At 42.1% G+C, this 23,123-nt stretch overlaps 1 protein-coding gene across 11 annotated transcripts in view; it reads left to right on the forward strand.

Moving 5' to 3' along the window:
* SEPTIN8 (septin 8) overlaps positions 1-23,123 on the forward strand; it is a gene marked incomplete at its 3' end in the record, with an annotated part of 119,021 nt that overhangs the window by 78,738 nt on the left and 17,160 nt on the right. For 10 of the 11 annotated variants that reach the window (XM_081934008.1, XM_081934007.1, XM_081933999.1 and 7 more), the window contains exons 5-9: positions 13,729-13,890; positions 15,654-15,750; positions 17,084-17,252; positions 17,537-17,669; positions 20,163-20,353. In XM_081934008.1, coding sequence (XP_081790134.1) covers positions 13,729-13,890; positions 15,654-15,750; positions 17,084-17,252; positions 17,537-17,669; positions 20,163-20,353 — 752 coding nt within the window. Of the gene's footprint in view, positions 1-13,728; positions 13,891-15,653; positions 15,751-17,083; positions 17,253-17,536; positions 17,670-20,162; positions 20,358-23,123 lie in introns of those variants that run through there. The other variant, XM_081934006.1, reaches the window with a different exon arrangement.

Raw genomic sequence — 23,123 nt, forward strand, 5'->3', positions numbered from 1 at the left:
ATCAGAAATGAGTTTTATAAAACAATGGGGAAATTAGGGATGTAAACCTCTACCACAAAACTTCTATTATATTTGGCTCTTCCTTATTTCTGCCCAGCTCAAGCAGTGTGGATGCTCCCCCAAATAATTTTCTTATTATTATTATTTTGAATTTCGTTTCTTTGAGGAATCTGCAATGGTAGAAAAGAAATAAAGAAAGTTATGGGAAAGATTGAAAAATGAAAATATTTGACATTGAATTAAGTATGAATTTCTTTTCTACTTAATTTATTTTTCTTGTCCTGATGCTTTCCTCTTCTGAGACACATGGGATTTAGATATGACATGTACTGGCTGGAGATCAAACATCTTCTCAGCAAAGATTTATATTTTATTAAGCATCTGACATTGTGTTCCAGTGCTCAACAGTTCTGCAGAATCAGCAGGATGATGTCAAACTTGGGCAGACTGTCTGGATTTTCTATGATATTAAGGAATCTTGTTCAGAAGTGTGACTTCATCAGTGGGTGACCTTTTTACCCAGCCCACTCTTCCATTGTGCATTTGTGTGCAGCTGAACTCATAACCAACCCAGCTGCTGCCTCCTGTATCTAATTACTTCCAGGCAGCCAAAAACTCTATCTTCAAAGCTGAATTCCTCAGTTAAATAATAGGTGGTTGGAATTGCAGTTGAAACAAACTAATCAAACTGGAACTGATCCATCTTTGGCAGTTCATAAGGAATAAGAGAATGTTAGCAGGAATCAACCTTCCCTGCTTTGCTGTTCAAATGGAACTCATATATACATAGAACAGTAAAGTACAGTGCCAAATACTTGTCCCTTTAGAACAGCGATGGCGAACCTTTTTTGGCTCGCGTGCCACAAGTGGGGGGGGGCGCAGGGGGGTCGTGTGCGGGCGTGCCGCACCCATAATGCAACACTTGACACCCCCCCATTTTTACATGCTTTTTTCGCCCTCCCCAGGCTCCAGAGGCTTTATAGGAGCCTGGGGAGGGCAAAAAGAGCCTCCCACGCCCCCCCCGGAGGCCCTCCGGAGGCTTCAGGGACCATCCGGAGGCTTCCCTGAAGCCTTCGGAACGCTTAAAACCACCCTCCGAGCAAACCGGAAGTGACTTTTAAAAAGGTGAACTCAGCTGGCCAGCTGACAGGGCAGCACCTTGCGTGCCCTGACAAATGGCTCCGCGTGCCACTTGTGGCACGCGTGCCATAGGTTCGCCATCACTGCTTTAGAAGGTTTTTTGTGATTGACTCTTGTTAAATGAGAATAAAAGGGTGTGCATCTTTATTTTCCTGTTATCGTAGAGACAGCAGCCAGACTGGGTATGCTCCGTCCATTAACCAATTGGACTGAGTCTACACTTATGTTGTCATCGGGCCCTTGTGGCTCCTCCCCAGTTTCAGACTCAGTCCAACCTGGACTGTCTATGAGAATTGATCTCTCCTCCAAATTATTTAATTATTTAATTATATCTTTAATTGGTGAATTTTTCCAAAAATTTTGTTGTTCCTTTAAATTGGTTCCTTAAATAATCCTTTATTCTACAAATTGGAGGGAAATTAGAAACTGATCTCTGCCTCTCATTAGCCATCTGATTTCCTGCGGTCATGAGTTCACTCAGGAAACCTGCCTTGCAATCAGATCAGCAGCTCATGAGCTATGGCTCCACGGCTGTTTCCCCGTGACGCTCCTTGATTCTGGGCACTCGGAGGGATGCGCGACCGGCCGTTTCATGCGAAGCAGTTCCAGGCGAGTCCGGTGGCCATTCTGCAGATCGCCTGGCCACACTTAGTATCGGTGGCCATTTTGCTGGTTGGAAAAGTCCGCGAAGATAGCAGCGGCCATTTTGAGGCTTGGAAAAGCCTCGGAGGAAAAAAAGGCGCGAACACTACAGCAGCCGTTTGGAATGCCCAGCAACATGGGATCACCCCAGGTGGACTGGATCAGGAGCGCCTGGCCAGCAAACGGGTGAGACCGTTGCCTATCTTATTGGGGTATTGATTTATGTTTGGAGAAATGGCTGATCCAGCTATGGATACGAATGCAGGATTAGAGGAGGCAGGGCCATCAGGGGCAAAGAGCAGCAGGAAGAGGCAAGCCAAAGAGGCCCCTTCCTCAGGAGTAAACCCCAAGGTCTCTAAAGCGACTACCAGGGCAGAAGAGCGCAGGCAGAAGGCCCTTGAGAAAGAATTTCAGAGGGCCCAAAAACAAAAACATAGTCTAACTGCCCAGCCCTCCCTCAGAGGATCAGCAAGTGGCGTCCACAGCACCACCTGTCTTGCCTCCCATGGTCCCTGACCCCCCCTGGCCTATTCAGAAGGGGAATTGTCCTCTTTGGAGTCCTCGTCTTTGATGGAACCTGACAACAGAGGCAATTTCTTTGATGTCCCTCTCAATAGGGAGCGCAACTTTGAACAGGCTTCTCTCCCAGTTACTCATGGTTCTGGGCACCCCCACACCATGTACACCTCTCCTGCTGATATGGCAACCATCATTGCTGAAACCATTAAACAGGTTATGGCTGCTGGCCTACAACAGCAACCCCAACCTGCTCCATCACATGGCCATAAGCATAAATCTTCTGCTGCGGCTCAGCAACCTGATCCCTCTGCCTCTACTTCTCAGGCCTCAATTGGTGGGGAGCAAGATAACCTGTGGGACTCATGACAAGGTGGTCACCCTAGATACCCCTGCTTTTACCGGATTATTCAAAACTGATCGCTTCAAGTCCCTTCTACTTAAGGCCATTAAAGCTGCTAACTTACCATCTTTTGCTTCAGCTTCTACTTCCCAGGATAAACCAGCAGAACTGGCTTCAACAGTACCCCATTCACTGAACCATGGTGGAAAAAGAGGTGATCCCTATTCCCAAGATATTCCTGAACGTCATCCAGAAGCAGTGGAGGTCTCCAGGCACGGGCCCACAGCCGACCAACCTTGACAAACATCTATACAACATTGCACCAGACCTCACCACATTCTTTGAGACTCCCCCAGTGGACGCACAGGTTGCAGCCCTGTCTTCACCTATTGTGGTCTCTGGAACCTCTGAGGAGGTTCTGAAGCCTGAGGAGAAAAGGTCAGATCAAACCTTAGTCAAAAACTATCAAGCTGGGGCCTGGGCTGTTAGGGCCTCTACGGCCACTTCCTTTTTCTCCAGGACGGCCCTGGTTTGGATTGAACAGCTTCAGGAGCGCATCGCTCCTACTGACACTAGTTCACATAGGGATCTCAACAAGATCAGGGCAGCGGTTGCATTTGCAGCTGATTCTTCCCTTAATGCTGCTAGATTCACTTCTAAAGCCATGGCCTCTTCGGTCACGGCCAGGTGTCTGCTTTGGCTCAAGCCATGGCAGGTGGATGTCCATACCAAGTGGCGCCTAGCAGCCTCCCCATTCAGTGGCACCCAATTATTTGATAATCCATTAGACCCATACCTCACAGAATCTAAAGATAAGCGTAAGGTCCTTTCATCCATCTACAAGAAACAGGATAGTCGGCCCGCTCCCTTCTATAGTAGGTCGCCCTTTTGACCGGCGGACAGGGGACCTTCCTTCCCCCATCCACAATGCCAATCCTACACTCCCAGACAGGGATCTCACCAGGACAGGTCCAGTAGAAATACAGAGTGTTTCCCCTCCAAGAAGTCTTACCGTGGAGAAGGCAACCGCCATTTTTCAAGTAGGAAATGACTATCTGGACTCTCTTCTGATTGGAGGCCACCTGGCATTCTTTGCCCATCGCTGGGAGGAGACCACAACAAACAATTGGGTACTCAAAACTGTCAAATTTGGTCTCATGCTGGAATTCCTCTCATCCCCCAGGAACACTTCGTGCCATGCCCGGTCTCTCGGGGTCCTCGCAAGAGGGCACTGATGGAATAGGCCATTCAGCACCTGTTGGAGATCCGGGCCATCCATCCAACCGGTTCCTCCCCATCAGGAAGGGCAGGGTTTTTATTCCCACATGTTTGTGGGATGGAGAGCAATTTTAGATCTAAAAACATTTAACATTGTCTATCCGCGATTCAAAATGCATTCTCTGCTCACTATCCTCCAGGCGGTCAGGAAAGGTGACTTCCTCACGTCGGTAGACTTGACCAAAGCTTACCTTCATATCCTCATCTTCATAGACCACCGAAAATATCTCCGCTTCTCCTATGGGGGGAGGCACTTCCAGTACCAAGCTCTTCCATTCGGTCTATCCTCTGCCCCCAGGGTATTCACAAAAGTACTGGCAGCACTGGCCGCCCGCATCAGGTCATCCCCAGTTCGGATTCTCTGTTACCTGGATGACATCCTCTTGTTGTCCAGGTCTCCGGTTCAGGCAGAAAGAGATCTCGCCCTCACCATTCACACCTTGCAGAATCACGGGTTCAGGTCTTGATAGACACCATGGTGGAGAGGGTGTTCCTATCCAATGATCACATTCTCAGTCTGAGGGAACTTGTCAGGAAGGTGCTACGTCTATGCAAAGCATCCCTTTTTCTTCTCTGCCAAGTCTTGGGCAAGATGGTATCCTGCTTCGGGATTGTCCCGTGGACCAGGTTTCACAGCAGGCCAGGTTTCAATGGTTCATGCTTCCACATCAAAAGGCCAACAGGAGCAGCTTTCCTCTCAGGGTCCCCCTTCCCAGACAGGTGTTACACACTCTCAAATGGTGGCAGTCCCCGGCGATTTTGCAAGACACCTTGTTCAGAGAGCCTGCCATCTCACACTTATGACGGACGCAAGTCTGACCGGATGGAGGGCACACATGCAGGACCTAGTGGCTCAAGGTCAGTGGTCCCTCAAAGAGAGCCAAAACAGCATAAATTGGCTAGAATTGTGGGCGGTTCGCCTCGCCCTCAGACACTTCCACCACAGAGTTGAGGCCTGACACATATTAGTCCTCACAGACAATACCACGACCAAGGCACACATAAACAGACAGGGGGGAACTCGTTCCTGGTCCCTGATGCTCCTGCAACCTGTTGTGCCAGTGGGCGGAATCTCACCTGTCATCTCTCAGGGCAGAACACATCTCAGAAGTCTCCAATGTCCAAGCAGACTGGCTGATCCGGACAATGATAGATCAGGCGGAGTGGAGCATCCATCCGAACCTCTTCCATCGACTCACACTATGGTTTGGCCTCCCAGTCCTAGACCTGTTCGCGATGGCAAACAACAACCAGGTATCCAGGTATTACTCGAGGTTCATGGACCCCCTGGTAGAAGGAGTAGACACTCTCAGATGCCAGTGGCCCAGGGGTCTTCTGTACGCATTTCCTCCCCTTCCCCTCATTCAGAGGGTAATTCAAAAAATGCTGGAGCAAGAGGCGGAACTGTGGCTGCTAGCTCCAAATTGGCCACGCCGGCCTTGGTATGCCGACCTAGTGACTCTGTCAATCTCCACCCCATGGCACATCCCACGGTCTCTCCTGTCTCTACACCAAGGGTCAGTTTGTCATCCCAACCCCCAGTGGCTGCAGTTAACCGCATGGTGATTGAGCGACAAGCCTTAACAGCCGCTAACATCTCCCTCGATGTCATTGCTACCATTCAGGCATCACGCAGAAGCTCTACTAACCGCATTTATGATGCCATATGGCGGACTTTTGCTCTGTGGTGTTCCAACCAGACTGTTGACCTACTTAGGGCATCCATTCCGCAGATATTGGACTTCCTGCAGAGGGGGCTTGATCAGGGATTTACCCCTAACACGCTACACTGACAGGTGGCCACTCTGGCCTCTGTTCTGGACGGCCTGGCATCCAAACATCTGCCTTCTCATTCCTTGATCCAGAGATTTCTCGGTGGAGCGTCCAACCTGCGTCCCCCTGCCATACATAGATATCTGACTCGGGACTTGCCTCGTGTCCTAGAGGCTTTGACTTCCACACCCTTTGAACCTATGAAATCCACTTCTTTGAAACTCTTGTCCTTTAAAATGCTGTTTTTGGTGGCTGTAACCTCAGCCAGACGTATTTCTTATTTGGCTGCTCTTTCAGTCGGGCATGACTTGGGCGTGTTCCATCCAGACCGAGTTGTCCTAAGACTGGACCCAACATTCATACCGAAGGTCAATAGCTGTTTCCACCGAGGTCAGGAATTGACCTTACCTGATTTCTGTCCGTCTCCCCGTCACGAGAGGGAGCGCAAGTGGTACATTCTTGATGTACGTTGTGCCCTCAAGATCTACATTGACCGCACCACCTCGTTCCGCCACTCAGAAGCTCTCTTCATCTCCTTTCGCCAGGCCTCCTTGGGTACAAAGGCTTCATCATCTAGTCTGGGATGCTGGATAAGAGCCTATATTAAACTGTCTTATGAACTTCAATCCATACAGGTCCCTGCAAACATTACACCTCACTCTACACACAGCGCTCAACATCTGCGGCTTGGTCCACTCAAGCCACCTTGGAAGGAGTCTGCCGGGCGGCCACCGGGGCGTCTCCCACAGTCTTCATACGTCATTACAAGTTGGACAAGTATGCGTCGGCTGATGCGGCCTTTGGGCACAGGGTGCTGCAACAAGTGCTTGTGCCCTAACGGAGCTTTTTTACAATTTCCCACCCTAGTGGACAGCCCAGTCTTTGGTACGTCCCAGTCTGGCTGCTGGCTCTACGATAACAGGAAAATGGGTGTTGGTCCTTACCAGATATGCTCATTTTCTGGTAGAGTAGAGACAGCAGCCAGCCCCGCCCTGTATGGATCACACTAGGGGATTCCTGGTGCAGAGGAGAGAGAGAGATACAGTGACTATGGACTTTCACTTTTTCCTCACAATTCTCACTTGAGTCTACAGTTTTCTTTCATCTGAAACTGGGGAGGAGCCACAAGGGCCCGATGACATCATAAGTGTAGACTCAGTCCGATTGGTTAATGGACGGAGCATACCCAGTCTGGCTGCTGTCTCTACTCTACCAGAAAATGAGCGTATCAGGTAAGGACCAACGCCCATTCTAGCTCCAGGCTTGGTTTTTCCTTGTGATGTTTCCAGAGCTCAGAATTTAAACTCTAAACTCAAGAAATAGTACAGGAAGATGAAGCTGAAAAGACTACAAGATGTTATGAGACTTCAAATGGATGTATATTTAAGAGTAGTGGATTTCCTGCTAGGAGATCTCCAGCAAATTGTGTGATAAAAAGTTTGCTCTGTTTTTTTTTTTAGAGTAGCTGAGTTGGATCTGAAACCAAACATCAGCTTGCTCTATAGCAAATTGATATTTGATCAAAGTAACTCCAGAACCTCTGCAGATTCACATAATTTATTTATATATAGTTTTTTGTATTCTAGCCCATTTCCTCACTGTAGAAAGAAAAAGAACAAGATATGGGTGTCTTTGTTAAAGACAAGCAGTATGACCCAGCTATTTAAAGTATTGGAGACAAATATTATTTTGGAGTACATTAATCAGAACATAAAGTCTGGGTCATGAAAAGTAATTCTTCCCTGCTTTTATTCTCTGTTGAGATCTCCATGTCCAGTTCTGGGCACCACAGTTCCCAAAGGGCAATAACAGATTGGGACAAGTTCAGAAGAGCGCGATCAAGTTAGTGAAGGGTCTGGAAAAACCAAACCCTATGACGAATGATTAAAATAATCTGGCTATATTTGGTCTACAGAAAAGAGGAGACATTTGACATCTTCAAATATTTAGAAGGCTTTCATGTAGAAAAAGAAGTGAAATTCCTCTCCGTTGCCTCCGAGAGCACAATCAGAATCAGAGGGTTAAAACTATAGGGAAGGTAGCTTAGTTGGATACTAATTAGGGGGGCTTCGTGACTGCGTGAACTGTCAACTGGTGGAGCAAGCTGCCACAGTATGTCACTAGTTCTTCTTTACCAGAGATCTTCAAAAAGCCATTGGACGATCGTATGTCAGAAATACTGAGGTTGAGAAATACTGTTCTAGTAGATCCTGCACTAGGGAGGGAGTTTATTTATTTGTATACACAACCTGTAGTACTTCCAATTCGTAGCAACTCAGGGTTGCTTACAATTAAAAGTTAAAAAAAATGCAAAACACAAAAGAATCATGAACAGCTTCAGAAGGACAGTCTAACCAAATAAAACGAGCCAGCAGAGGTTCCACCTTCTTTCTGCTTCAAAATGTGGGAGAAGAGCCAGGTCTTTAATAGTTTCCTGTATGTCATGAGGATTTGGACTGATCTGCATCTCTGGAGGGATGTAATTCTAGAGGGTAAGAGCCACAACAGAGAAATTGAATTAGGTGACCTCTATGATCTTCCAACTCTTATGATTCTGGGCACCCATCCATTGGAATTTGCTGGAGATCTTTGTGTTTTTGTTTCTGCAGCCATTAGGAAAGTGATTTTCACTGTTGTGTATGTGGCCAGGTGTTCAACTTGGAACTTAATTTCAGTGAAGTGGTGCGGTTCTTTTTATAAGGCTGCTTTTAGACTTCCTGCTGGTAGATTTTTTTTTTTGGCACACACAATCGTTTTTCTCACTTAAAAGGATAAAAGCTAAACATAACCATTTTGTAAAGCTAATTGGGAAGCCAGTGAATGAAAAGTCAAGCAATTTCCTATAAGGAGTGTTAACACGTTTATTGGTTGCCAACTGTTTCCAAATTCTATTACTTCATACAGCTCTCCAGGATGTTAAAGGCAAAAGCTGAGATGTGAAATACCATATGCAGGAGAACAGGAGTTTTGCTTTTCTTGGGTCTTCAGAAAAACTCCTCTGCAGTCAGGAAGTTCTCCATGGTAGTCAATATATACTACAAGATATCTGGCAGATATCTGGAAATAATCTCATGCCATATGTGCATGTTGCCTATATGAAGAGATTGGATCTACAGCAGTGGTGGGTTCCGGATCCTGGTGCAACGAGGCCGGGCGTCCACCACATGAATGCGTGCTAGGCGTCCACAGCGCATGCATGTGTACTTACCACCTGCAATGCTCCGGCAGAGCGTCACGCAGGCTCCATGCATGTGCGCGGAAGCCCCGAAAACTTCAAATACCAGTAAGGAGTGTGGGCGGGCAGATGGGCCCTCCGGAGCACCATACCAGAACAGTACCTGGTGCTCCTGGCAGGCACCGGTATGCCCGTACTGGGGCATACCGGTCATAACCCACCACTGATCTACCCGCATTACTCTTGGGGTCCAAATTACCTTCACATCACATATGTAACTTCTGTGATTGAAAGTTGAGTTGGAGTCAAAAGTCAGAAGGACTGGACTGCAATTTTGTCCTCCTTTTCCATTTTACCTCCTCCTCGCTTCAAGTCCTCAATGAAGTACAGTGAGCCCTTGTCATATGACCCCAATTGTGATTGGAATTTTGGTCACTAAGTGATATGGCCATTTGATCATGTGACCAGACCTGATTTTATGACCATTTTATTGTGGTTATTACGTGAATTGCATGGTCATTAAACAAATCCAGCTGCCCCCGTTGACTTTGCTCGTCAAAAGCTGTCTCGGAACGTTGCAAACCATGACCGTGGGGATGTAGGCCATTGGGTTGCCAAGTACCCAAATCACAGTTATGACGGTAGGAGACGTACAACAGTCATAATATCGAGGGCAGGTTGAAAATAACTTCTTCCAGTGCCATTGTAACTCAGAATCATCATTAAATGTATGTTTGTAAATTAAGGACTGCATATAAAGATTATTTTCTGTATATCTGGTTTTGGGAGACCTGTTGGATATATCATTATAGAACATAGGGCTATCTGAAACCTGGCGGTATTTGTGTTTTCATTCAGTGAATCCTTGGAGCTGAAGATACTGTGTTTCACCCAAAATAAGACTGGGTCTTATATTAATTTTTGCTCCAACAGACGCATTATGACTTATTTTCTGGTTATGTCTTGTTTTGGGGGAAACACAGTACTAAACACCTCCGTCCGCTGACAATCTTAACTGGGACTTATTTTGGGGGTAGGGCTTATATTACGAGCATCCTGAAAAAACCCATGCTATGGCTTATTTTCCAGTTGGGTCTTATTTTCAGGGAAACAGGGTATTAGCATTAGCACTTAGTGAAAAAGCAAGACTGAAAGGAACATTCTTCTTAACCTTCCCCTTCAGTTTTTGACTTTATGTTTTCAAGGAGACCAGTGGTTTCCCAAGCATCATTGAAAAATGATGACCTAGTATCCAGGCAGATTCCCACCCACCTTATCATTATCCGAAATGACAGCAGGAAAGAGGAGCCAAAACAGTGTCATGTCCAAGGGGAAGGGAAGAAAGAGCTAATACAGGGGAGCATGGGCAGTACCATCTGAATGGGCAGCAGGGTGTGATGCTCAAAAGACTCTGAGCCTCTCTCAAGGAATTCTTGCATCCCTTCCGATCCAGAAAAAGTAGGAAAGAGGACAGATACAAGCCTCCCCAGTCCTACAGAGTCCTTGAAGGAAATGGGCAATCTAGAAATATGAAAAATGAATGAATCAATCAATCAATGAAAACTGTATTTACTGCCAAAGAAAATTATGGAAAGGTTGAGCACTGCATCCATTAATCATGTGGTGGCTTATCTTGCAAAGACCAGGTGAGAAGAGAGGTGAACGCAACGGAGGTGGTTCCATTAGGCCAGGAGTTGGCAACTTAAACACTCGAAGAGCCACAAAGGTCCTAACTGGAAGCCCCCCGTTCAATTCTGGAGCCGACTGGAAGTCCAGTTCCTCCACCAGAGTCTCCTTAGCATGACATCCTTTTTCCTCTACCTCTCCTAATTGAAAGCCCTATCAATTGTGGAGCCGACCAGCAACAAGAGAGCCACAGCAGAGGGATGAAAGAGCCACATGTGGCTCCACAGCCGCAGATTGCTGACCCCTGTATTAGGCTGCAACCCTATTAATAGATTACATCAATCAGTTGGAGCCAGAATAACTCACTGGAGCTCGGTCAGTTCATTCAATTCCAAAAGGCTCTTAATTTGAGGAGTTCTTAATCTTCATAGGTCATTACCATTTCATCACCATCTTCCTGTTGTTCACGTCCCTCAGTTGCATGAACAAGAAGGAAAAATACCTTGTCAAAATTCTGGCAATCACCCAAAATGTTATATTTCTTGAAGTAGCCATAGAACTTATGTCAAAGATAATTGAAGAACTGGCTTGCACTGCTTAAGGATCAAGGAAAATGGATATGTATTCCATTCTGATATCAGATTGGTAAATATGAATCTTAGGGATGGGTTAGATGTTGCTAAAATGAAATCTAAAAATGTTCTGCAGAGCCAGGCGTGCAAATAGATTAAACTCTACACTAAAATGTATTTAATCAGTTGCAGAGCATTTTTACAGGAGTTTCATTCTGTATCATTGCTCTGGTCGAGGATCAGTTAATGAAGGCATCCTGTTTGTGGAACTATAGCTCCTGTCATGTTGGGCCTTTGGCCATGCCAATTATGGCTGCTGGAAGCTCCAGGCCAGAGCATCTGAAGGGATTGGGTTCGGCATGAACTTGACATTTATTGTGATTACAAGTGCTACTTTCCACTTTCAATTCAGTTGAGTGTGTATGTGGTGTTCAAAGGGACAGCATGGTTTCACCAAGCTTTGATTGAAAGGTGCCTTTGAAGAGGTGTCCTAGATTGCAATGTCACTTTCCTGTGAAATGCTGATCGGAGGGGTCCAAAGACATTTGATCTGGAGGCAAAAAAAGAAACTCTCTGTCTGCGTTCAGTGACCTGTGTCTAGTATCCAGATTGAATCATCCCACTTTTTGCTTGGGAGAGCAACTTAGTATTTTGGCTCAAGATGCATCCTGGTGGGGCAGTCTGGATCAAAGTAGGGCAAGATCACTCAGCAGAAGGCACAGTCGGGCAATTCTCTTCTTCAGAGCTGAAAAAATTTTGGCGTCCTCCTGGATGCCTGGCTGTCAATGGATGGCCATGTGACAGCCGTGGCAAGGGGGGCGTTTCACCAGGTTCACCTGGTGTGCCAATTGCGGCCCCTATTGGACCGGAACGCCCTCTGCACAGTCACCCATGCGCTTGTGACGTCCCGACTGGACTACTGTAATGCTCTCTACATGGGGCTCCCCTTGAGATGCACCCGAAGGCTGCAGCTGGTTGAGAATGCGGCCGCGCGGACAATTATGGGAGTCACTAGATACTCCCACGTAACACCTCTGCTGCGTGGGCTGCACTGGCTACCTGTGGCTTTCCGGGTGCGTTTCAAGGTGTTGGTTATCATCTTTAAAGCGCTCCATGGCACAGGACCTAGTTATTTGTGGGATCGTATCCTGCCCCATACATCCCTTCGGCCGATTCGCTCTCACAGAGAGGGACTCCTCCGGGTGCCGTCCACTAGGCAATGCCAGCGGGCGACGCCCAGGAGTAGGGCCTTCTCTGTGATGGGCCCGACCCTCTGGAATGACCTCCCCCCGGACATCAGAACTACCACCGACCTCCGCTCCTTCCGTAAGAAGCTTAAAACCCACCTGTTCAATTTAGCCGGCCTGGCCTAATTCCCAATTTTAGTCCCTCAAGTCTGCATTTTTAAATTTCTAGGGGTAGGCTTTTTAGCTGATTTTAACTTTTATTATTCTGTACAGCTCAATTTAGGTTTAATTCGCTTTTAAGGGTATTTAAGGGTATTTATCTTTTGTATTTGTTTTAATGATATGCCTGTACACCGCCCCGAGTCCCTTCGGGGAGAGGGGGCGGTCTATAAATTTTGAAAATAAAAATAAAATAAAAATAAAAAAGACAACACTTGTCTTGAGCAGCGTGTTCCAACCTCAGCAACTCCCACAACTCTAAACTGAATGAAACAAGTAGCTTGTTTATCAGAGTAGGGAGATGTTTCTCTAGAGTGGACAATGTTCTTTTTAAAAGCCTTATTTACTTGCTTCATAATCTGTGCATTTTTGCACCTGTCCCTTCTTTTGATGTGCCAACAAAAGCAATTAATATTCAGCAGCATACTAAAAGGGTGTCATTTTTGGGGGGTCAGTCTGTGTTGCTGAATGTTTTTTAAGGACACATGTTTTTATCAAATCTCATGCATTTCCTCATATTTTCCCTGAACTGAAAAAAGCAAACCCTAAAATGAAATAACTTTCAAAAGAGAATGGGAGAGCTATAACTTAAGCTGCATTTATATATAACTATTTAATTCACACCTTTATTATTAAGTTAAATTTATTTTGTGTTATGAAGAATTGTGAAAACATATAGAGTTAATTTGCTTCAGAAATCATCTAGCTCTAACCTTTTCACTTATCTGTTTATTTATTTCAACTATGATTTGTATTTCTTGATTTTGGAGGTATTTATTAGTATGGTCCTTTTTATTTATATTTGCTATTTTATACTCTTGCTTTTTATCTATTGTGCCCTACCCAGAGTTGCCTTGGGTGGGATGGGCTTCTATATAAATTTGATAAATAAACAAATAAATGTTAGATTAAGTTTTCCTAACGGATTCAGACCCTGTCTACCAGCACAACAACAAATTGTTTACAAGTATTTGCAAACAGACAGATATTTTCTCAGTCATTGTTTCTGTAAGATAAACATATACGGTTCTTTTCACTCTTCTCCATCACTTGATTTCCAGTTCCTTTACATCTTGTTAGCCCTTCTCTGAACTTGTTCCAGTTTGTTCATATCTGTTTACATTAGTCTTTTAATGACATTTAATGTTTAATTCTGCCTGCTTTCCTAGCTGGCATTAATCCATTCTGTAGCTAATTCTTGACTGATTACAAAAAGCTCAGTTTTTAGTTATTTCTTGTTTTTTCACTGCTCTCCAGGTGAACATCATTCCCATCATTGCCAAGGCTGACACTATTTCCAAGAGTGAATTGCACAAGTTTAAGATTAAGATCATGAGCGAACTGGTCAGTAACGGAGTACAGATTTATCAATTCCCTATTGATGATGATGCTGTATCTGAGATTAACTCTGTGATGAATGTAAGTAACATGTTCTTCTGTAGACTTTCTATGCTTCTGTATTTATAGCAGTGACCCCGAGAAACTGTATGTTGTGTTAGCTGGTGAATGCCATTATAATAGTGTTTATTCCTACCATTTCTCAAATGGATGTGCAAGGAAGCAGTGGCATTCTCTCCATCTGGAGGGGTTGCCGTTTAAGACAATCCAGTGATTTGGTGTGGAATATAATCCTTCTTCCTTGATACATTTCATGTTCAATGTCTGTTTAGAATGGAATAGGAATTTGTAATGCAGTCTGGAAAGTCGCTATCAAGTTTTTCATACTCTTGGATACATTTTAGATTGAGAATATTGAAATAATTTTTGGCATATATTGTGTTACAGCAAAACCTCAGTCAGAATGATGAATGTAACTCCTCTGTATTTCAGAAAAGGGAAGAGGAGGGGAAAGAAAAATGATATTGTATCTGCCCTCATCTGAGATAGCAAAATGTTTCTATTTCTTCTTAAATTTGTTATTACATTTATAATTTGTCTTTGCTTTGCACAACTCAAGACATCATACATAATGCTCCCACTGCCTATTTCTCCTCAGTAACAATCCTGTGCGGTGGTTTATGCTAGAAGCCACAGTCTCCCAATTACTAATCCAGCACCTTAGCCACTATGCCAAATTGCCTTCCTCCCACCCCAACCTGTTTATTAGTGTTTTATATTATATCCCAATTAGCTTGGAATTCAAATTTCTTGCAATAATCCCACAGAGTCCCTTCGGGGAGAGGGGGCGGTCTATAAATCAAATAAACTTGAAAGAGTAAATTGTGCTGGGAGAAAAGAAATTTGATCAGTGATGTGCAAATTTAAAAAAAAATAACAACACAAAATTAAAATCAAATAGATGAGATAACACACAAGCATAAAAAAGATAAAATACCAAATAAAAATATATCATACTGTATCGTACTATAATTACCTCTGCAAGTGTACATATATATTACCTAAAACAAGACCGCTAACGTGTTGAACTTGATGTGATGAATAAAAGAGAAGTGCTTACTTCTGTGAGCAGTTATATTTTATTTTCATCATTGCAATACAGGATTTGGCTACTGCACAAGTAATAAAGGGTTTTGAATTTTCTAGAAGATCATATAGAAATTGTCTGGCCTTCCTGGAAATGTATATACGAGGGAAAGATATACTTAGACTTAGGTATCCCCTATAGAATTTACCATATAGAAATGAGAAAATTATTGGCCCTAGCTTAATCTGACAACATGCTACATGAGGCAGAAAAAACTCCTGGCTAGTCTGGTAGTTGAGCTATTCCTGCAAACTAAACTAACTAGAATAGCAAACTATTGTTTAGCATGCCACAATGATTTGTAAAAACAAAAGGGTTTGTTCTGTTTGGCTTATTCTTCTGTCTATGATTGCTCAAAATAAACTTCTGTTTGTGGATAGAAAGATGTGGAATGTAGTATGTAAAGACTGCCAAAAACATTATTCACAAAACTGGTGGATTGAAAAATTCCATACATGATTTTATTGCAAATTCAGGAGTAGCCTTTTATTTAATGTGCTGTAGAATAATAAAGTTTCAAAAATTAGGATTTGTTTTGTTTGTCCTGGCAGTCCTGTCTTAATAACATACTGATTCCATAGACATTAAAAAAATGTTTTCTATTAGGAAATTTGCATTAAAAGTTTTTTTTTTAATCCTTTTGGACAGTTCTATTGTTTTGCCCTGAATTGCATAGTTATATTTTTCTTCCTTTAAGGCTCATTTGCCATTTGCTGTTGTGGGAAGCACAGAAGAAGTAAAAGTGGGAAATAAAATGGTTAGAGCTCGGCAGTATCCATGGGGTGTTGTACAAGGTAAGTTGGGACTCCAGTCATGTTTAACAGTGGCTGAAATCCTTGTATGCTGTAGCTTGCTAAAGAATATTTATTGCTGCTATTGTTCTTGTGACTGCACAGTGAGCCAAATGTTTAGACTGGATTTGATATTTTTATTCACCTGTCAATTATTATCATATTTTATCCACCTTTTTATCTATTTTGGCTAACGTGTGTGTGTGTGTAGGTTTGTGTGCATTATATTTGAATAAAAGAATAATACCCACTCAATATATATTACAAGGAGTAGACTTATTAAAACATAATATTGCAATGCCAGTGAATGTCATGGTCATGAAACAATAATTCAATCATTTCACTAGCGTTTTGTTATTGTTGTTGTTGCCTTAAGTGTTATTTTTTTATCTTCATCTGTGGATTTGGCTCTGCATACATTTTGATATTTAATAGATTATTTATCCTCTTGCCACTGTTTCTATTATACTTTCTATATTATTACAAGTTTTGGTTGTTTATCTAACCTAAAATTGGTATTTATTTGAGTTTTATCCTACCTTTATTACTTTTTACGTTTGCCATGGTGGCAAACTTAGCTAATACTCCTTCTCCTCCTATTTTCCCCAAAGCAACGACCCTGTATGGTAGGTTGGTCTGAGAAACAATGACTGGTCCAAAGTCATCCAGCCTCTTTCGTGCCTGAGGTGGAACAAAACTCACAATCTCCTGGTTTCTAGGTCGCCACATTAAACACCATACCCAACCTATATCTGTGGAAAGGCATACAAATATTTGATCACATTAAGTAAAAAAAAAGAGGGAAGGGGTTTAATAGTTTAATAACACTGATATATGATTTGATCTTAATGTTTATAATTGATTCTGAAAAGTAGCTTCCAGTATCCTATGAATAATAGGATTTCAAAAATGGATTTGCAACACACGCTGAATAAGTAAATCAGTCTCTGCTATTCAGCAAAGCAGAGATGTCATGTTTCAGAGGCTTCCACATGATTGCTTTAACGATTCAAATAGAGTTGCTTTGTTTGTGTTCCACACATTGAAAAGCACCTCTTTCAACACAGCTGCAAAGGAGCAGGGCCTTTTGAAGTGAAGTGATGAACTTCTGAGCAAAATATACACAGGAGCCTGCAATCTGTCATCGTTTCTAATCTCTCTGTCCCAACACTTTTACTTTTCTGGAGGATGCTTTTTTCATACGAATGCTGCATTATTCCTGCAAGAGGAGTGTGTGTGTGTGTGTGTGTGTGTGTGCACATGGGCAGATGCTTGTCTCTATGTGAACCAGTCATTTTCTCTTATGTCTTTTCACATCTGCTCTTTGTTTAAATAGTTGAAAATGAAAGCCACTGTGACTTTATGAAGCTGCGTGAAATGCTGATCCGAGTAAACATGGAAGACCTGCGAGAGCAAACTCATGCTCGCCATTACGAGCTTTATAGGCGGTGTAAGCTAGAAGAAATGGGCTTCAAGGATACAGATCCTGACAGCCAGCCATTCAGGTAAGAAAGTCTTACCTTTCTTCTCCCTTCCCCCATTAATACGCTGCAGGGAGTTGTGAAAACTGGATGTTCTCTTGGGGTCAATGGGAGTTTTACCCTCAGGGTGTGGGGTAGGCATGTCGTCTCTTCATGTTTTCTCTCTCTTGATATTTTCCCCTTTCTGACACATGGAAATTTTTTCACGGGGTATAAAATGCATTTTCAGATATGTGTGACCTTGAATAAGTTACCTTGCATCTTTCTTTTAAATGTCTGGACAATTTGGAACTTATGTTTTCCACCAGCCTTCAAGAAACGTATGAGACCAAAAGAAAAGAGTTCCTTTGTGAATTGCAAAAAAAAGAGGAAGAAATGAGACAGATGTTTGTGAACAAGGTCAAGGAGACGGAGTCTGAACTAAAAGAAAAGGAGAGAGAAGTGAGTATGGCAGACAGTGACTCTACTAGACAAATTCCTACATTAGATAGGACTTGAGTTTTTCTTTTTGTTTTGCCTGTATTGATCAAATGTTTGAAAAGGGGAATTTCCAGATTTTTCTACTATTAAAACAGGTTAAACTGGCCTAATATTTTCTTCCCACTGGTAAATCATTAAATCCCTCTAGAAAGTTAGTATTAGGACACAAAACACTTATATCCATGTGTGGGTATGCCTATGTATGCAAGCCAATGCTTGCAAGAAGATGTTGGTTATTTATGTATTACATTTGTTTGCTGCCCAACTCACTGCGGATGTAAAGCTTAAGAGTCCTGCCATTTCTTTATCTTATTTGATTTTTGTTTTGTTTCAACAATGTGACTTAAAAGTCAGAAGACTGATTTGCCGGGGAGAAGGGTAACATAATTGTTATGTTTTAAAATGCCCTAAATTGATGGTATCATAGAGGATTGTTACTTCCCATGAACCTGCTTATTTTACAGTGATGGATTTGCCCATGTATCAATCAGTGCTCTGAAGCAAGTCATTTATTTAAAACAAAAGGAACTAGGAACTTTTTGTTTCCTCTACATCAGGGGTGTCAAACTCAGTGTCAGGGTTCTAACACCCCCAGCAGAAGTAAAACTCCAAGGCCGGCATTTTTCTTAAAGTTCCATTTTGTTAGAGATGTCATATTGGCACATCTGGGAAAACCCGAATCTAAAAGCCCTCTGGGTTTTCCCACCCAAATCAAAATCAAAGTTCCTTCCCCTGCACCCACATGTCCATTGCATGGTCCAATCATGTCCCCATCCCAACTGGAGTTGCTTCCCACTCATGCCTCTCCAGTTGCAGGCTGAACGTCCTTGACTACCAGGGAAAAGTATGTTGTTATGACTGTACATTTCACCCTGTCTCCATCCACACACCCTTTCCATTTCCCACAGCATGCCCATCTGCCAAGTGTGGCAGCCCTGAAGATCCAAAGTAAAAGATGGCCTCCGGGGCTGACACGCATGGCCTGCAGGCCAGATACATCATGCACTGGCCACCCCCACCCTTGGTTTAGCGAAGGAAAAAATGGCTATATGCCATGTGACGACATGGTGACGTGAGTTTGAGTACATCCCTGCTGTACATCAGTCAAACATGATGTACTTTAGCAATATAAAAACCTGATATAAATCTGACCACATTACAGAATGCTTTCATGCTTTCTCAAGGAAATAATCCAGCTAATTAAGAATAAGGGACAGTATAATTGCAGAAAAATGACATTTTAAGGGAAGGGTTACATTGAAATTGTAAAAGTGATTTTATACAGAAGATGTGGAATCTCTATTTTGAGTGGCCATGAAGCTTCCATAAAGGAGCTTTAAGCATGTAACTCTGAGCCCAATGACAATATCCAGGATGCATTTATCTTACCTGAAAAACAGAATAACAGAGTTGGAAGGGATCTTTGAGGTCTTCCAGTCCAACCTTCTACTCAAGCAGGAGACTATGATTCCAGACAAGTGGCTGTCCAGTCTCTTCTTAAAAGCCTTCAGTGATGGAGCCCTTCTGAAGGGAAGTCATTCTACTGGTTAATTGTTCTCACTGTTAGGAAATTTCTTCATAATTTTAGGTTGTGACTCTCCTAAATTAGTTTCATCCATTGTTTCTTGTCTTGCCTTCTGGTGCTTTGGAAAATAGTTGCTCCCCTCTTCTTTGTGACAACACCTCAAATATTGGAACACTGTTATCATATCACACTTAGTTTTTCTTCTCACTAGACTAGACAGTTAATGTAACCACTAACCCAGGTAATGTAACCTTTCTTCATATGTTTTAGCTTCCAGTCCCCTAATAACCCTTGTTGTTCAAAAGTGTGGTCCTTTTCTGCACTCTTTCCAGAGTCTCTACATCTTTTTATAACATGGTGACCAAAACTGGATGCAGTATTCTAAGTGTGGTCCTACCAAGACTTTATAAAGCAGTACAAATACTTCGCATACTCTATTAATGCAACTTAAATTAGAATAGAAACATGCAAGTCTTAAGCGCTAAGATGGGCACTTGTATCCAGGGGTTGTACTGTTAATTTTCTTTGGACCATAAGCCAAAGTAATGTTATTCATAAATAGTAATGTGATGGTGGTAGAGATGGTATTGGAGAAGTAGTAGCAGTAGTTAGGAGCACTTTTGGGGTCCAATTTGTGAGATTGGAGGATTTTATGGAAGATTTTTATGGAGGATTTTTTTGGGATTTTTAGGAACTCTTAGGGTTAAACAGGAACCCTGTGAAATATTTGTAAATATGCTATGCAGCTGAAACATCCTACATGACTACAGTATTCTATGTATACCTTTTTTACATAGCCTATACTCTGACATGATATGTAATGGATACTCTGGAGTAATATGCCTCATTAGAAGAACTTTTTGAAGGCTATAATTGGTTTTAGTGCCAGACAGAGCCTGGGTTTAGGTTTCCTTTCTTTCTCCCACCAGCTGCATGAGAAGTTTGAACATCTCAAGCGAATACATCAGGAGGAAAAGAGGAAAGTGGAGGAGAAAAGAAGGGAGCTAGAGGAGGAGATGAATGCCTTCAACAGGCGGAAGGTAGCAGTTGAAACACTACAGTGTCAGAACCTGCAAGCCACTTCACAGCAACCACTGAAGAAAGATAAAGACAAGAAAAAGTAAGCTACTTTTATCTATCTTTTCCAAGATCAGAGATTCACAGCTGATCATGTAAAAATATTGCAACAGTTATTTGTAACAGTTTTGCAAATAACTTGCAACAATATTGGTGCAACAAATTATTTGCAACAATAAATAACGGTTAGGTATTTAAACAAAACAGCACCTAAGGTTTAATTACCCATTTAGAATGCTTTCAAATCCTAAAGGGATAAGCCAAAGGAATACCTTTTAAAGAAATCAGAGACAAATGATTCTTAGATCTGAGAAGATTATTTAATTGATGCTTGATTATCCTGATTCCTGCAAGGAATGCTGAGTCTGCTAATCTTCATGGAAGTTAATGAAGTTTGTTTTCTTTACTGTTGGGTTCTGGAATCTTTGATATTTAAGCAGTACCAGAAGCACAGAATCTGGACATCAACAAAATGAACAACAGGAAACAATGAATTGAGGAATAGAACCACTTAGTATATACATGAGTACTTACCTTTAGAATACGATTTATCTTCGATAAATGTACACTTATCCTCCTCAGTGCTGGTATATTAAAACTAAATCATGTGCTCTGAATTTGGAACAAAAATGTGAACATTGGACCATTTGCTGACAGCAACTGTTCAGGTTTTCATTCAGTGATCTTTCCTGATGATGTTGCCCAAGATCCTTTCAATCAGACATGCTAGATATCTGCTCTGTGAAAAATAAAAGCCAGTAAACGTGAAAATTGTTAGGTTGAATCCAATATCAGACATACTCTTTAAAAGTCTGCTGCTTGGTTATAGAGTTATCCTCTCTTAGTTATATGATTTGAATGACCTATAGCAGAACCTTCTCCATATTCAGATGCTGTCTCAATAATCTTAAAGCTGTATGATCCTCTTGAAAAGTAATCCCAACCAATGGCCACACCATATTTTCTACTGACTACAAGTCATAAAATACATTTTCAATATTTGCATTAAATTCGTATCATTTATGCTGAATCAACATCTAAAAGTAAAATGTGTTTTTCTGGAGTTTACTACTTGATATAACATCAGATAAAAATGAAAGAGATTTAGAATATTTAAAGCTACTTATGCTACTTCTAGTAGATGAGGTATTGAATTAAGAGACCCAAAATTTACTTTTAATAAGCATTCAGAGATGAAGGAAAAGCAGAACACACACTAATTAGCAATTGTATCTCAAGTTAGCACTTTAATATACAATGGCATCATGATGTGTGTTTTCTTACGCAAGATTATTTTAAGAAAATACATTTCCCATTTTCCAAATTAATGAATCAAGAATATTTCCTATTTAGACTGTCTTTAAATTTCTGCAACATACTTATTATCTTTTTATCTTTGCCAGTACAGTATCATGGTGCCTACTCTTTTAAACTTTTCAGTGATAAAAGGCAACCTGATTTATTTATGTAATTAATACCTGGTATTTTTACTGTAAGAATCCCAAAACAAGGATACAGTTTATTAAACAGATAGACAGATAGACAGACAGACAGACACACACACCCCAATTACAAACAAAGTACAATTTAGTCAAAATCTCCATTCATAAAGAGGCTCCAACAGCGCTCTTTCAAGGAATGTACAGTCCTGTCTGAAATGACAAGAGAATATCATATTCCCATTGTCATTATACTTTCAGAATTCAACCTCAGCCTTTTGATCTTCCTCCAACGTGCTGTGGTGTCCAGAAAGTGGCCAAGAGCATGAATTCATTTCTCTTGATTCAGATGGTACCTAACTGTTGCTCTGTAATGTCACATATCAACGAGGCTTCACTCTGATTCCCTTAAGAATGGCTTCCAACAGCTTTCATAAAAAGCTGGAAAGTATGTTATAAAGAGTGGAATACTTTGCCGTTCCCTAACTGCAGGGAAGCCAAGATATAGTCACCTAATGCTAATCTGGGAATAGAGTGGTATCACTGGAATGCCTCGCTCACAACCTACAAGGAAAGTTTAGGATATCACATTTAAAGAGGGAATGAAGAGATTAAAAGAGAACAAAGGCACATTAGTCCCCTGGGCAGTCAGTATTGAATTGGTCACATAGTCAGGCCTGAATGAGTTCAGTTATTCCTTTCTTTCAGGTTTATCTTCATTTATCTTTCACATTATCTTCAGTTTTAACCTCTCTTGAAAGGGGAGATTAACCAACTGAACATTAACTTATTAAGGATCAAAATATCCAAATTGGATTTTTTGAGCAGGGGACATATGAGTTCTGTAGGGAATCTTGCCCATGATGCTCTTGTGCAGATGCATTTACCACTTGGTAGTCCCGTCCAGTTATTTCATTTCACTTCTAGAATTTGTACATTGCCTTTGACAACCTATTAATGTGCTCCAGCTAAACCAATCAGACAAAGAGGACAAGAGTTGAAAGAAGATGGACAGCTACTAGTATCTTGCCCGTGTTTCAAGTAATGAATGCTTCAAGTAGTTATTTCTTTTTAAAATACTCTCTTGCTCTGACTGTTCAACTTATTATTTCGACTAAATGCAATGTTCCTGAACCTGGCAATTATTTGGGTATCTTGGAATATAAATAGGTACCACATGCTGAATACTATGCTGATTTGAGATGTAAGCTAGTCACTCTTGCTACCACAAATCTTTAAAAAGTGGGACAATACTAGGAATTGAACATGAGGCCTTATATTCAGGGGTAGGATTTAGCCAGTATGAACCAGTAGTTCCAGTGATCAGTTGGCCCTGCCCACCCATCCCTGCACTAGTCTGTCCTATATTTCCTT

The sequence above is a fragment of the Natrix helvetica genome, assembly GCF_964273705.1.
Source record: "Natrix helvetica genome assembly, chromosome: 1".
Lineage (NCBI taxonomy): Eukaryota > Metazoa > Chordata > Lepidosauria > Squamata > Natricidae > Natrix > Natrix helvetica.